The 16,256-nt window shown below is 49.6% G+C and overlaps 1 protein-coding gene across 1 annotated transcript in view; it reads left to right on the forward strand.

The window, feature by feature from the left end:
- Window positions 1–16,256, forward strand: part of MPHOSPH9 (M-phase phosphoprotein 9) — a 213,125-nt gene that overhangs the window by 179,218 nt on the left and 17,651 nt on the right. Inside the window, exons 22-23 of the mRNA XM_075322863.1 lie at window positions 10,695–10,852; window positions 12,096–12,164. Of these exons, the coding sequence (XP_075178978.1) occupies window positions 10,695–10,852; window positions 12,096–12,164 (227 nt within the window). The remainder of the gene's footprint in view (window positions 1–10,694; window positions 10,853–12,095; window positions 12,165–16,256) is intronic.

Consider the following 16,256-nt stretch of genomic DNA (forward strand, 5'->3'; position numbering starts at 1 on the left):
CAAGCCTTCCAGGAAGTCCGGCGCATTATGATGTGGGTGGAAGCCACGGCCTCCACCATATCCGCAGTTCACATCCCCGGCGTAGAAAACTGGGAAGCAGACTTCCTCAGTCGCCAGGGCATGGACGCAGGGGAATGGTCCCTTCACCCGGACGTGTTTCAGGAAATCTGTCGCCGATGGGGAAGGCCGGACGTCGACCTAATGGCGTCCCGGCACAACAACAAGGTCCCAACCTTCATGGCACGGTCTCGCGATCAAAGAGCTCTAGCAGCAGACGCCCTAGTGCAAGATTGGTCGCAGTTCCGGCTCCCTTATGTGTTTCCACCTCTGGCACTCTTGCCCAGAGTGCTACGCAAGATCAGATCCGACTGCAGCCGCGTCATACTCGTCGCTCCAGACTGGCCGAGGAGGGCGTGGTATCCGGATCTGTGGCATCTCACGGTCGGCCAACCGTGGGCACTACCAGACCGACCAGACTTACTGTCCCAAGGGCCGTTTTTCCATCGGAATTCTGCGGCCCTCAACCTGACTGCGTGGCCATTGAGTCCTGGATCCTAGCGTCTTCAGGCTTATCCCAAGGGGTCGTTGCCACCATGAGACAGGCTAGGAAGCCCACGTCTGCTAAGATCTACCACAGAACGTGGAGGATATTCTTATCCTGGTGCTCTGCTCAGAGAGTGTCTCCCTGGCCATTTGCATTACCTACCCTTCTTTCTTTCCTCCAATCTGGGTTAGAAAAAGGTTTGTCGCTCGGCTCCCTTAAAGGGCAAGTCTCGGCGCTATCCGTCTTTTTTCAGAAGCGTCTAGCACGACTTTCTAAGGTGCGCACGTTCCTACAGGGGGTTTGCCATATAGTTCCCCCGTACAAGCGGCCGTTAGATCCATGGGATCTGAACAGGGTACTAGTTGCCCTCCAGAAGCCGCCCTTCGAGCCTCTGAAGGAGGTTTCACTTTCTAGACTATCACAGAAAGTGGCTTTTCTGGTAGCGATCACATCTCTTCGGAGAGTGTCTGAGCTAGCAGCGCTGTCTTCCAAGGCTCCCTTCCTGGTCTTCCACCAGGACAAGGTAGTGCTGCGCCCCATTCAGGAGTTTCTCCCGAAGGTGGTATCCTCTTTTCATCTTAATCAGGATATCTCTTTGCCTTCATTTTGTCCTCATGCAGTTCATCGGTATGAGAAGGATTTACATTTGTTAGATCTGGTGAGAGCACTCAGAATCTACATTTCCCGCACAGCGCCCCTGCGCCGTTCGGATGCACTCTTTGTCCTTGTCGCTGGTAAGCGCAAAGGGTCGCAGGCTTCTAAGGCCACCCTGGCTCGATGGATCAAAGAACCAATTCTTGAAGCCTACCGTTCTGCTGGGCTTCCGGTTCCATCAGGGCTGAAGGCCCATTCTACCAGAGCCGTGGGTGCGTCCTGGGCATTACGACACCAGGCTACGGCTCAACAGGTGTGCCAGGCAGCTACCTGGTCGAGTCTGCACACTTTCACCAAACATTATCAGGTGCATACCTATGCTTCGGCGGACGCCAGCCTAGGTAGAAGAGTCCTGCAGGCGGCAGTTGCCTCCCCGTAGGGGAGGGCTGTCTTTGCAGCTCTAACATGAGGTATTTCTTTACCCACCCAGGGACAGCTTTTGGACGTCCCAATCGTCTGGGTCTCCCAATAGAGCGCCGAAGAAGAAGGGAATTTTGTTACTTACCGTAAATTCCTTTTCTTCTAGCTCTTATTGGGAGACCCAGCACCCGCCCTGTTGTCCTTCGGGATTTTTGGTTTGTTTGCGGGTACACATGTTGTTCATGTTGAACGGTTTTCAGTTCTCCGATGTTACTCGGAGTGAATTTGTTAAACCAGTTATTGGCTTTCCTCCTTCTTGCTTTTGCACTAAAACTGGTGAGCCAGTGATCCCACTGGGGGTGTATAGCCAGAAGGGGAGGGGCCTTACACTTTTTAGTGTAATTGCTTTGTGTGGCCTCCGGAGGCAGTGCTATACACCCAATCGTCTGGGTCTCCCAATAAGAGCTAGAAGAAAAGGAATTTACGGTAAGTAACAAAATTCCCTTCGTCCAGCAGGCCGGAGAAAGGCCAGAGGAACTCCTATGCGTGGCGATCCAAGTCACGCCCCCAAAAGGCCGCAGGAGGCACTGCCTCCAAGTTGGCCTCCTCCTGACTCTCGGCATCCCCTAGCCGCATCCTCGGTCGGTGGCAGGCTCTCCCGCTTTGGAGACGCCTGGTGGCCACATGTTCAAGACCGATGGGTGAGAGACATTCTGTCTCACGGTTACAGGATAGAGTTCAGCTCTCGTCCTGCGGCTCGTTTCTTCAGAACCTCTCCGCCCCCCGCTCAGGCAGACGCACTTTTTCAGGCAGTGGACGCTCTGAAGACAGAAGGAGTTGTGATCCCCGTTCCCCTTCAGGAACGTGGTCGCGGCTTTTACTTTAACTTGTTCGTGGTGCCAAAAAAGGACGGATCTTTCCGTCCCGTTCTGGACCTCAAGCTACTCAACAGATTTGTGAGAACCAGACGGTTTTGGATGGAATCTCTCCGCTCGGTCATCGCCTCGATGTCACAAGGAGACTTCCTAGCATCGATCGACATCAAGGATGCTTATCTCCACGTGCCGATCGCACCCGAACATCAACGCTTCTTGCGTTTCGCCATCCGGGACGAACACCTTCAGTTCGTGGCATTGCCTTTCGGCTTGGTGACAGCCCCACGGGTTTTCACCAAAGTCATGGCATCCGTTGTGCCGGTCCTACACTCTCAGGGCCACTCGGTGATTCCCTACTTAGACGATCTCCTAGTCAGGGCCCCTTGTCGGATGGCGTGTCAACACAGCCTTTCCGTCGCTCTGGCGACTCTCCAGCAGTTCGGGTGGATCATCAACTTCCCGAAATCCAAGTTGACACCGACCCAATCACTGACTTACCTCGGGATGGAGTTTCATACACAGTCAGCGGTAGTCAAGCTACCGCGGGACAAACAGCTTTCTCTGCAGGCAGGGGTGCAATCACTTCTTCGGGGTCAGTCACACCCCTTAAGGCGCCTCATGAACTTCCTGGGGAAGATGGTGGCAGCAATGGAGGCAGTGCCGTTCGCGCAATTCCATCTGCGGCCACTCCAATGGGACATTCTCCGCAAATGGGACAGGAGGTCGACTTCCCTCGACAGGAACGTCTCTCTTTCCCTTGCAACCAAGACGTCACTTCAGTGGTGGCTCCTTCCCAATTCTCTATCGCAGGGAAAATCCTTCCTACCCCCAACCTGGGCTGTGGTCACCACGGACGCGAGCCTGTCAGGGTGGGGAGCGGTTTTTCTCCACCACAGGGCTCAGGGAACCTGGACTCCGATAGTCTTCCCTTCAGATTAATGTTCTGGAGATAAGGGCAGTGTATCTAGCCCTATTGGCTTTCCATCAGTGGCTGGAGGGCAGGCAGATCCGTATCCAGTCGGACAACGCCACTGCCGTCGCATACATCAACCACCAAGGCGGCACTCGCAGTCGTCAAGCCTTCCAGGAAGTCCGGCGGATTCTGCAGTGGGTGGAAGCCACAGCCTCCACCATCTCCGCAGTTCACATCCCGGGCGTAGAAAACTGGGAAGCAGATTTTCTCAGTCGTCAGGGCATGGATGCGGGGGAATGGTCTCTGCACCCAGAAGTGTTTCGAGAGATCTGTCGCCGCTGGGGAACGCTGGACGTCGATCTCATGGCGTCACGGCACAACAACAAAGTCCCGGCATTCATGGCACGGTCTCAGGATCACAGAGCTCTGGCGGCGGACGCGTTAGTTCAGGATTGGTCGCAGTTTCGACTGCCTTATGTGTTTCCTCCTCTGGCGATGCTGCCCAGAGTGTTACGCAAGATCAGGTCCGACTGCCGTCGCGCCATTCTCGGCGCTCCAGACTGGCCGAGGCGGTCGTGGTACCCGGATCTGTGGCATCTCACGGTGGGTCAACCGTGGGCGCTTCCAGACCGCCCAGACTTGCTGTCTCAAGGCCCGTTTTTCCATCTGAATTCCGTGGCCCTCAACCTGACTGTGTGGCCATTGAGTCCTGGCTCCTAGCGTCTTCAGGGTTATCTCAGGATGTCATTGCCACCATGAGACAGGCCAGGAACCCAACGTCCGCCAAGATCTATTACAGGTCTTGGCAAATCTTCTTATCCTGGTGCTCTGATAACGGTTTTCTTCCATGGCCGTTTGCCTTACCCACTTTTCTTTCATTCCTTCAATCCGGAATGGACAAGGGTTTGTCACTCGGCTCTCTCAAGGGCCAAGTATCGGCGCTCTCCGTATTTTTTCAAAAGCGCCTAGCCAGGCTTCCGCAGGTCCGCACGTTCCTGCAGGGAGTTTGCCACATAGTCCCACCTTACAAGCGTCCGCTGGAACCCTGGGATCTTAACAGGGTACTAACGGCTCTTCAGAAACCACCTTTCGAGCCGCTGCGGGATGTCTCTTTATCACGTCTTTCGCAGAAGGTGGCCTTTCTAGTGGCAGTTACATCACTCCGGAGAGTGTCTGAGCTGGCAGCGCTGTCATGCAAAGCCCCCTTCCTGGTGTTTCACCAGGATAAGGTGGTTCTGCGTCCGGTCCCGGAATTTCTCCCTAAGGTGGTATCTCCTTTTTATCTCAATCAGGATATCTCCTTGCCTTCATTTTGCCCTAATCCAATTCACCAATGTGAAAAGGATTTGCACTCTTTGGATCTGGTGAGAGCACTCCGACTCTACGTGTCTCGCACGGCGCCCCTGCGTCGTTCAGATGCGCTCTTTGTCCTTGTTGCTGGCCAGCGTAAGGGTTCGCAGGCTTCCAAGTCAACCTTGGCTCGGTGGATCAAGGAACCGATTCTCGAAGCCTACCGTTCTTCTGGGCTTCCGCTTCCTTCAGGGCTGAAAGCCCATTCTACCAGAGCCGTGGGTGCTTCCTGGGCATTGCGGCACCGGGCTACGGCTCAGCAGGTGTGTCAGGCAGCTACGTGGTCTAGTCTGCACACTTTCACGAAACACTATCAAGTGCATACCTATGCTTCGGCAGACGCCAGTCTAGGTAGGCGAGTCCTTCAGGCGGCGGTTGCCCACCTGTAAGAGGGGGCTGTTTCGGCTCTTTTTATTGAGGTATTCTTTTACCCACCCAGGGACTGCTTTTGGACGTCCCAATTGTCTGGGTCTCCCAATGGAGCGACAAAGAAGAAGGGAATTTTGTTTACTTACCGTAAATTCCTTTTCTTCTAGCTCCTATTGGGAGACCCAGCACCCGCCCCTGTTCCCTTCGGACTGGTTGTTCTTTTGTGTACACATGTTGTTCATGTTGAATTGTTCTTTTGGTTCATGGTTTTCAGTTCTCCGAACATCCTTCGGATTGAATTTACCCTAGACCAATTTATAAGTTTTCTCCTTCCTGCTTTTGCACCAAAACTGAGGAGCCCGTGATCCACGGGAGGGTGTATAGGCAGAGGGGAGGGGTTACACTTTTTAAAGTGTAATACTTTGTGTGGCCTCCGGAGGCAGAAGCTATACACCCAATTGTCTGGGTCTCCCAATAGGAGCTAGAAGAAAAGGAATTTACGGTAAGTAATTAAAATTCCCTTCTTTTATGTTATACAGATCAGCTTGGACACTTATCTACAGTATTCTAGAATGCTTTATATAAGGGCTCACTGGTGGTGGACGAAGCTTTTAGGGGACAAATCTGGTGGCTGGTTCTGTTTAAAACTGCTCAGTCGCTACACTGAAAGCCGAGTGATCTGGAAGACATGAACTTTATTCCTCTTGGCAGAGCCGGCAGTCAGTGCCGGTATGTGGTTACAGCCACCGCTCACTATGTTTTGAGCAGTGACTGGAACGGCTCCTCAGTTTTACAAATGCTATTCACCTTCAGATTAACCCCATATCTGCAGGTTAATAATGTTTTTTGATATGACAGGTTCCCTACAAGATCCAAAAGTCATAGTCAAAATAGTGAAAAAGCTAATTTCTACAACCTGACTCTGTTCATGATTATAGTCAAATATTAAGTAAAGGCTAAATACCCACAAAAGTTACAAATATATAAATGTTTTATTAACAATGCAAAGAAGATCACACAGACAGTGAATTGGTGACAGTTAAAAACAACACACAAAAGCACGATCAGGGCAGCTGTGCAGGCCAGGTGAATATTAGTAACAAAAGTATTAGTTCAAGAAAAAATTCATGAGAGGCCAAATAGTGATCATACTCTTGCCACAAACGTGTTTGTGTGTGTGTGTGTGTGTGTGTATATATATATATATATATATATATATATAATCTATATATGTGGAATAAAGGCACCATATTGATCAATAGCGGCCTCTCTTTGGTAGTGTCAAAAAGGATATATATGGATGTCAATACAAACATTGGAAATGATTACCCACCAAGGAAAAAACCTGACCAGTCACACTGCCCTGCACCTCAACGTGCGTTTCGCATCCGCTTCGTCGGGAGGTGCAGGCAATGTGCGACCGGTGGTTTAAATCCCGTACTGTGGAGCTTACCTGCCATTAGCGGCGCACGCTGGCGCGCCGAGACCCGTCCTCCACAAACACATCGGCTTCTGGGAAATGTCAATGCGCACGCGTTAGGTGCAGACACCTGGTCAGGTTTTTTCCTTGGTGGGTCATCATTTTCAATCTCTGGTAATTGTTTCCACATGACTGTCTGCAGGTGATCGGTACTTTTACCGTTACAGGTGGGGAATCCTCCGCTGTTCTAGCGGCGTTCATTGTACCATTTGCATAAAGACGACGAGGTGTCATACCCTCTATATTTACAAGTGTGTGTTTACTGTTTATGCTCATGATTGTATGTTATAATTAACAACTGCACATTTGGATTATTACATGTTCATTCTGTACCATCATGTATAACCCTAGCCATATGTAATTGGTTACAACTATACTTACCACACCGTTACTGCTCCAGTCTGTGTGTTGTTTGTATTGGCATCCATATATATCCTTTTTGACACCACCAAAGAGATGCCGCTATTGATCAATACGGTGCCTTTATTCCACATATATAGGTATATATATAAAAAACGTTTGTGGCAAGAGTATGATCACTATTTGGCCTCTCATGAATTTTTTCTTAAACTAATCTATTGTACTTTTGTTACTAATATTCACCTAGCCTGCACAGCTGCCCTGATCGTGCTTTTGTGTGTTGTTTTTTAAGCCAGCTTTACACGCTACAATATATCTTACGATGTGTCGGCGGGGTCACGTCGTAAGTGACGCACATCCGGCATTGTAAGGTACATTGTAGCGTGTGACAGCTACGTGCGATTGCGATTGAACGTTAAAACGTTCATCGCATACACGTCGTTGAATCCTGAAGAATTGCACGTCGGGTTGTTCAATGTTCCCGAGGCAGCACACATCGCAGTGTGTGACACCCCGGGAACATTGAACAGATCTTACCTGCCTCCCGCGACTCCAGCCGGCAATGCGGAAGGAAAGAGGTGGGCGGGATGTTTACGTCCCGCTCATCTCCGCCCCTCCACTTCTATTGGCCAGCTGCTGTGTGACGTCGATGTGACGCCAAACGTCCCTCCCACTCCAGGAAGTGGACGTTCGCTGCCCACATCGAGGTCGTATAGACGGGTAAGTACGTGTGACGGGGGTTAATCGTTTTGTGCGGCACATTCAACAAATTGAACGTGTCACACATACGATGGGGGCGGAACACATCGCATACGATATCGTATGCGAAATTGCAACGTGTAAAGCAGGCTTAACTGTCACCAATTCACTGTCTGTGTGATATTCTTCGCATTTTTAATAAAACATTTATATATTTGTAATTTTTGTGGGTATTTAGCCTATACTTAATATTTGACTATAATCATGAACAGAGTCAGGTTGTAGAAATTAGCTTATGGTTTGGTGACTTTGGTCAATACTAGATGCATATATAATATGGACCAAGATAGTCTTCTGTGTTTAAAATAGTGAAAAAGACCTGTACAATAGTGTATCAAGGGAGAGGTACTAAGTATGCCCCAAGGAAGGGATTAAAAAACACTATTAAACCCTTATACAAGTTCATCTCAACAAATTTGAATATCTTCAAAAATTTAATTTATTTCAGTAATTCAGTACAAAAAGGGAAACACATATATAGAGTTATTACAAATAGACTGATCTGTTTCAAGTGTTTATTTCTGTTAATGATGATTATGGCTTACAGCCAATGAAAAACCAAAAGTCATTATCTCATAAAATTAGAATAAGTACCACAAAACATGAGCAAAGGCTTCCTAAGTGTTTAAAATGGTCCCTTAGGCCATGTGCCCACGGGAGCTTTTTGCTGCGGAGTTTGCCGCGGAAAACCTGCGGATTTTTCTGGATTTTCCAGATAAATCCCCAGGTTCTAGCATGTACAGGCACTCCCCATGTTACCCTATGGGACATGGGGAGTGTCTGTGTCCACGCCGCGGAAAGTGCGGCTGCGGAGATCCCTCAGCCACACCTAACTGCATGTCAATTATTCATGCGGATTTACTTGCGGAGATCCCGGCCCTCCGCTAAGGAGATAGAGGCCGGGACGTCCGCAGGTAAATCGCATGAAACTCCGCATGTTTCTCGCAGCTAAAAATAGCTGCGGATGCCGGCAGGCAGCTGCGGGAAACATGCGGCCGTACCTGCGAATATATCCGCAGGTACGAGCGCCCGTGGGCACATGGCCTTAGTCTTGTTCAGTAGGCTACACAATTATGAGGAAGATTGCTTACTTGAAAGATGTAGAGAAGGCAGTAATTGACACACTCCACAAGGTGGGTAAGCCACAAAAGGTCATTGCTAAAGAAGCTGGCTGTTCACAAGCATATTACTGGTACGTTATGAAATCTCTCAGCACATGCACTGTGCGCTACAAGGATTCCGCTGGTTTCTGAGCGAGGCTGTGCCCACTAGCCGGGAACATGCATATCGCATAATTCCAGTCACGTGACCACCGTTCCTGGCTCAGAGACCGCCGACTCCATACTGTGCGTGCGTTGGGAGGATTCATAAGTCTGCAGTTACATAGAGTGACTTCAGACTTATTATTTTAGACCGAACAACCCGTGTACTCTGCAGGTAACTAGTGTTAACAGCCTGGCTGCCTTACTGGAAATACAGATGCAGGGAGAAAATGAACTTCTCTCCTCCCGGTAGCCATTTGCTTCGAGTTATTGTAGGATGCTTCACGGAGCTATTTTATTTATCACTTGCTATACAGTGGTGCAAGTTGTAATCACTTCTGAAATATTGATTGACAGCCAACACTGCACAAATGCGCTGCAGAGCAGGCTGTCAATTACAGGATGTGTTTACTGCCGCACTTACTGTATAGTGAGCAGTGACTGTAACTGCGCCATACATGCCCCTATGATTAAGGCTAAGTTCACATTTCCGTTGTTTTGTATCAGTCACATGCGTCGCTTGACGCATGTGACTGATGCGCTGTTCAACGCTGTACAACGGATGACAAAGAACAGAATTCTTTGTCGGATTCCGTTGTGTGCGGGGGGCGGAGTTCGGGGGGGGGGGGGTGAGCCGAGCGGGGCCGTGGCACTGAGGACGTCAGTGCCGCAGGGACTGCAGGACAGGTGAGTGTGTGTGTGTGTGTGTGTGTGAGTGAGTGTGTGTGTGAGGGTGTGAGTGTGTGTGTATACACATGCTGAATGCGGGAGGGGGCGGAGCCGAGCGGGGGGCGGGGCCAGGCGCTGAGGATGTCAGTGGAAGTGCTGCGGTTTGCATGGCTGGGGACAGGTGAGTGTATGTGTGAGTGTGTGTGTGTATGTGTGTGTGTATGTATGTATGTATGTGTGTGCACATGCGGAGTGCGGGAGCGGGCGGAGCCGAGCGGGGGGCGGGGCCAGACGAGGGTGTCAGTGTCAGTGCTTGTCTGCATGGCTGGGGACAGGTGTGTGTGTGTACATACATGTGCGGAGTGCGGGAGGGGGCGGGGCCGAGCGGGGAAGTGTCGGCCTCCCTGCACACGTAACCAGCCTAAATATCGGGTAACAGCAAAGCACCCGATGTTTACCTTGGTTACCCGATATTTACCTTGGTTACGGGCCTACACCGCTTAGCGCTGGCTCCTTGCACCGTAACCAGGGTAAATATCGGGTAACCAACCAAAGCTGGTGACGTGTGCAGGGAGCCAGAGAGCATGCGCAGCGAAATCCGACGGATCTCGCTGCTCAAAAAACGTTACATGCTGCGTTCCTCCCGCCCGGCGGTCAGTCGTTCCACGACTGATCAGTCGGACGGAGGGTGCAACGCAGCATCATCAGTCACAATCCGCTGCTCATACAAGTCTATGGGAGCAGCGGAATCCGCTAAACGGATTCCGTTGTTTACAAGAGCAGCGGATTGTGACTGATACATTTTAGCGGAAATGTGAACTTAGCCTAAGAGTGATCAGCTAAAGTGAGTGAGGAAATAAAATCAGTTTTTCCCTGTGGTTGTCCTTCTAATAAGGAAAGTAGACATGATTTTAACACTGTTTACCTGCACATTAACCCTATATATGCAGGTAAATAGTTTCATGACATAAGTTCCCTTTTTTTTTTTTTTTTAAAAAAAAAATGTGAAAACTGCAGTGCCGCAAGCTTAAGTATATTGTAGCTGAGATGCATTGTTTTATTTTTTTCGCATGGTCTTTTTTTTTTTTTCTTTTTCCAGTGAGGCAAAAGACTATCATTAATTCAGAAAATAGCGGTGAGTCACAGTTTCCTCTGTTATTACCACCATTTGAGACTGAAATCACATACAACGAGAGGATGAAAACCATTTCTAACACAGAGCGGCTTTTTGATGAGTTAACAGAGGAGAAAAAACAGGTATTGTTCTAAGTGTATTGTGGATTTTCTCTATTTTCTGGTGTATTTATTTAAGCAGTATCGTAAGGGTCTATCCAGGAAGAATATATTTATGACTTATCCATTGGAGGGGGTGTCAGGTGTTGAACCCCACCAAATTGATATTGATGCCTTATAATGACAGGATATCACCTTAAGTAATTTACTATACTGATTATTACAACAATGGCAATTGCAAATATCTATGTGTATTTATACACATATATACTGTATATTTTATTTTTCATCTTAAGTGAATTTTTAATTCAATACAATACATTTGTTTTCTTATTATTTCTTACATAGGTTGCTGGTGATAGTATGTGCATCACTATGGCATAGTAGTATAGCAGTTTGTGGCAACTAGTTGCTCAGCATCATATACTTTAAGGCTATATGCGCACGCTACAGTTTTTGTTGCTTTTTTGTCTTTTTTTTGGTGCACGTTTCTTGTCAGCAAGTTCTGTCTTTTGACTTCCCAGCAAAGTCAATGAGAAATCAGATTTGCTGTGCGCACGTTGCATTTTTTTTGTCTGCAGTTTTTGTCACAAAATTCTGACCAAAAAAAAAAAAAAATGTATGTTCATTCTTCTTGCTGTTTTGTTGCAGTTTTGTCAACCTTTCTATACTGACAAACACATGAAGTCAGAATTGACAAAAACTTAACAAAAAAGCATCAAAAGAGCAGCAAAAATGCACCATCATCACAAGCGTTTGTTCTGACATTTCCAGGCTCTATGTGACAAGGTTGAGTTTTGGTTGCAGTTTGTGTGCAGAAAAAACTGCAGCGTGCGCATGTATCCTAAGGGAGTATTTTCAAGTTGAGCAGCTCAGAGCTATGACTTCTCCGTACTTCCTTGGTGCTTGGAGGGGTGGGTGCTCTTTTTTGAGTGACAGTTGTGATCAGAAGCTCCATTCTGCTACAACACATAGAACAGTCTGTCAGTGCTTATTTTGAGTTTACACTCTTATCACTAGATTTATATATAGCTATAACAGGGCCATTGAACAAGCACACAGCTCAGGAAAGTGAGAGCATTGATTACGAAAACTGCTTTGGAAATTGGCAATGCTGGATGCCGAGGAGGGTGGTTGAAAATGTTTAATAATGCAGGCTTTAAGTGTAATGTCTATACAAATTTGTAGCTTTCTACTTTTGATTTTCATGGCTATATATATAAGGATTATTAATTTTTCTGACACTTGGAACTGCATCTGCCAATAGATTGAAGCTGCCCTTAGTAGAATGCCAGGGACTGGTCGTCGATTGAGCCTGAAGATGAGAGCCACAAAGGTAGCTTTTCTATTTATTTCTTTAATTTGCTTTATTATCTGTGAATTTTGCAAACCACAAGCATGCTGATGATCTTTAAATTTGAGGCAAGTCAATATTGGTCACATCAATGTATTGAGAAAATGTTTGGCAAAATTTGTACATGTGCATTCTGGTTCAGGATTTGCCATGCTTAAAAGCCACCATTTCTGGCCATAGTGTTACTCTAGCTCAGACCTAGGCAAGGGGCGGCCCGCGGGCCACATCCGCCCCGCCTACTTTCTGTGACCGGCCCGCCTGGTTCAGGGCGTCCTTGCTGGCCGGGCAGTGATGAGGGCAATCTGACCTGTTGTCCGGAGCTCCAGGCTCCGGTAGACCCCTGGTCAGATCGCCCTCATCACACGGTGCGTGCCGGGCAGGGAGCGGTCCTGCAGCTCCGCACAGTGCAGGCAGCGGAACGCAGGAATCTCTCCTGTGTTCCCTGCCCGACACCTTTCTCTGTGACATACGCGCGCCGTGATATCGTCAGTACGGCGCGCGCGTGTCATTTGAAAAGTTCCCGCCCGGCAGGAGAAGCTGCAGCAGCCAGGGCCCGTACGGAGAGAAGCAGCGGCGGGGGCCCGTAGAGGAGAAGAAGCATATCAGCGGGGGCCCGTACAGGAGAAGAAAGCATGTCAGCGGGGGCCCGTATGCAGAGAAGAAGCGGCGGGGGCCCGTACAAGAACAGCAGCGGCGGGGGCTCCTAGGAAAACTGCATCGGCGCAGCCTGGGCATGTGAAAGAGAAGCAGCTCAGTGGGGGCTCGTACGGAGGTGCCTGAGGAGAGACCGTAAGAAGGGAGAGGTGAGTGGTTACTAGTAACCTGCGGGACAATGGGGGGCGGGCGGGGAGGGGGAGGGGGGTAACTGTTGACAAATATTTGGGGTGTAGTATATGGGAATGTTGTTTTACAGGTGTGGTATATAGGGGGGTGTAGTGGTGTAGTATATAGTGGTGTAGTTTTATAGGGGTGTAGTATAATACAGGTGTATATAGGGGTGTAGTATAATACAGGTGTACAGTATATAGGGGTGTAGTGGTGTAGTATAATACAGTTGTGTATATAGGGGTGTAGTGGTGTAGTATAATACAGGTGTAGTATATAGTGGTGTAGTATAATACAGGTGTATATAGGGGTGTAGTATAATACAGGTGTATATAGGGGTGTAGTATAATACAGGTGTATATAGGGGTGTAGTATAATACAGGTGTACAGTATATAGGGGTGTAGTGGTGTAGTATAATACAGGTGTATATAGGGGTGTAGTATAATACAGGTGTATATAGGGGTGTAGTATAATACAGGTGTATATAGGGGTGTAGTGGTATAGTATAATATAGGGGTGTAGTATAATACAGGTGTATATAGGGGTGTGAGGCAAACCCTGGGATATGAAGATGAATTATGACTTCCAGTCATAATCGCTCTCATCACTCCATGGCAGTGCCCCCTCCCTTCTTGTTCTCAGAGGTCCAGCATCTGTGAAGGTGTCACATCCCAGCCATCTCCTGTGATATGGAGATTAGGTGACGTGGGAACAATGGACACAGGATGACTCCCTGCCGTGACCCTGTAGTAGGGGCTGCTATCTAATTAGCAAGGCTATGGAAGTATCCAGACAGAACGACTCCAGTAAAAAATGGTTCATATCTCGCAAGCCATATTTCCGATAAATATGGCAACCATAAAAATGGTGTCTCCGCATGCGGACGATGCTGGCACACCCTTTTTATGGGAGCAGGACCTGGGGAAATACCCCAGGCGTGATATCCGCCAATGTGGAACTAGTAGACAAGTCACGAGTCCTCTCGTTCTGTAGCTAAATTCATAGCTGTCACAATGAGAGCGTCGGCGTCCGCCTACGACGCTCCCAGGCCAAGTTATGGCCATATTCCATGTTGTGGATTTTGTCCATAACTCCAGCCAGGGGTGGAGCAGTGCTCCCTCTGAGGTCACTAAGGTAGGAGGGGACCTGGATTTGCCCAGGTTGATAACCCTACTTCGGCCATTTTCCAGGGTTCTTTCGCTGGGGGTCACGTGTAGGAAACATCTGTGGGAAGGATCCTAGAAACCTGGCCTACAGCGCCCCCCTGTGGCCAGACGCACAAGGTAACTGCTGGAACTGTGTATGCCTGTTTGTAACCCATGCTTTGCTTGTAACTGTACTCTGACATATGTATATTCTGTAGATTCCCTATTGTATATATTGTAGTTTCTAGTGTGGCTTTAGGCCGATTAAATTATATAATTAATCTTGGGCTGTTCTGTTATCTCGATCTTGAATCCCACGTCTGTGTGTTCGGCTAATAGTTACCGTGAAGCGGTTGGTGGCAGCGAGTTGTGCCAAGGATTATTGTGGGGAGGCCAGTGAGATTCGGGGAGATTTTATATATTCCGCCCGCGGAGGTCGGGGGAATATATACCCTACTCTCACCGGGGACCCTTCAATAATCGGCATAAGTAGTATAGCGGCCTCCTTGCTTATTGTCGGGCAATTCCATAATTGGCCTGACTATAAGAGGGGCGCTAGAGAGCGCGTCACGTGCTCTGTCTGTCGGTCGGGAGGTATAAAGGAGGGGTGACCCCCACTTGTTACCCCCCGATTGTGACGTACTGGTAGCCAGCGCGGGGGATTTCTGAGTGACCCCCCCGGTGGTTCGTGACATATTGGTGGCAAGCGGTGGGATCGAGATAATAGTGTGTGTGAGTGTGAGACCCATACTCCCAGACACTAAAGACTGCCTGCAGCAGCTGTGGCTGCTGGGGTCTTCAGACTAGCTCAACACTAGAGTGTCAGAGTGCAGATACTGTAAGGTGTGTGGAGGCATCAGGTGTCAGTTCTGTGTCAGTGACCAAAGTCTGCAAGAATGGCTGAGAGCACCAGGAGCAAAGCCAAAGGAATGGCCGATGCTCAGGCCAGAGACGATGAGGAGGTTGTCCACGAGCCCTCCAAGAGCCCGACGCCAGAGAACAGCTCTGCAGAGGACATCGCACAACCTGGCACTGCTGGACAAAATGAGGAGGAGCTCGCCCAAGGGTCCTCAACGAGCCAGATGCCAGCCCTCCGCTCTGCAATGGACAGTGAAGCACCAGGCTCCGCAGCGGGCCGCAGATCACCACGTGCCATTCCACCGAGCCTGGGAGGCTCGGATAGCCTTCTTCAAATGGCTATGGCCCTTCTCCAGGCTGGAGACCGGGATACCTACGAGATACTCATGGCCGAGCGTGAGCGACAGGCAGCGCGTGACGCTGAGGCTGCGGAGCGGCAAGCAGTGCGTGAGGCTGCGGAGCGGCAAGCAGCACGTGAAGAGCGCCAGGCAGAGCGTGACTACCAGCTGCAGCTAGCTCAGCTCCGGCCCTCATCAGCCACACGTGACCTTCAAGACACCAAACTTCCAAAGGTCCGTGTTGAGGACTTCCCAGTGCTGGAGAAGGATGGAGACTTGGACTCTTTCTTGACTGCTTTTGAACGGACTTGCCTGCAGCACCATCTGGACAAGGACCAGTGGGCCAAATACCTGACCCCCCGTCTAAGGGGTAAGGCCCTGGATATCCTTGGGGACTTGCCTGCTGAGGCAGATCAGGGCTACGACACCATCAAGCGGGCCCTGATCCAACAGTACAACCTCACTCCAGAGTCCTACCGCAAGAAGTTCCGGAGCCTACAGAAGGGACCAAAGGACTCCTGGGCTGACCACCGGCGGGCACTTGCCCGAGCTGCCGACCACTGGACCCAAGGCCTGCAGCTTTCCACCGGACCGGAGATCCTGGACTTGTTCATCACGGAGCAACTCTTGTGGAACTGCCCTGAGGATCTCCGCCAGTTCATCCGAGACCAGAAGCCAAAGGGGTCCACGGCTACAGCTGCCCTGGCCGATGACTACACCAACAATCGGGCTCCTGAGGCCAGGAGAGCAGCCACCAGCAGCACCTGGAGAGGGGGTAAGATGAACTCTGCGACTGCCCCACCTGCCCCTAGACTGCAGGGGGTGTCCCCCTCAACTCCCCTCTCCAGGCCCGTGGCAGAACCAAGACGGTGCCACCAGTGCAACCTACCTGGACACTTCAAGGCCA

This window comes from Anomaloglossus baeobatrachus, chromosome 1, assembly GCF_048569485.1.
Source record: "Anomaloglossus baeobatrachus isolate aAnoBae1 chromosome 1, aAnoBae1.hap1, whole genome shotgun sequence".
Classification (NCBI taxonomy): domain Eukaryota; kingdom Metazoa; phylum Chordata; class Amphibia; order Anura; family Aromobatidae; genus Anomaloglossus; species Anomaloglossus baeobatrachus.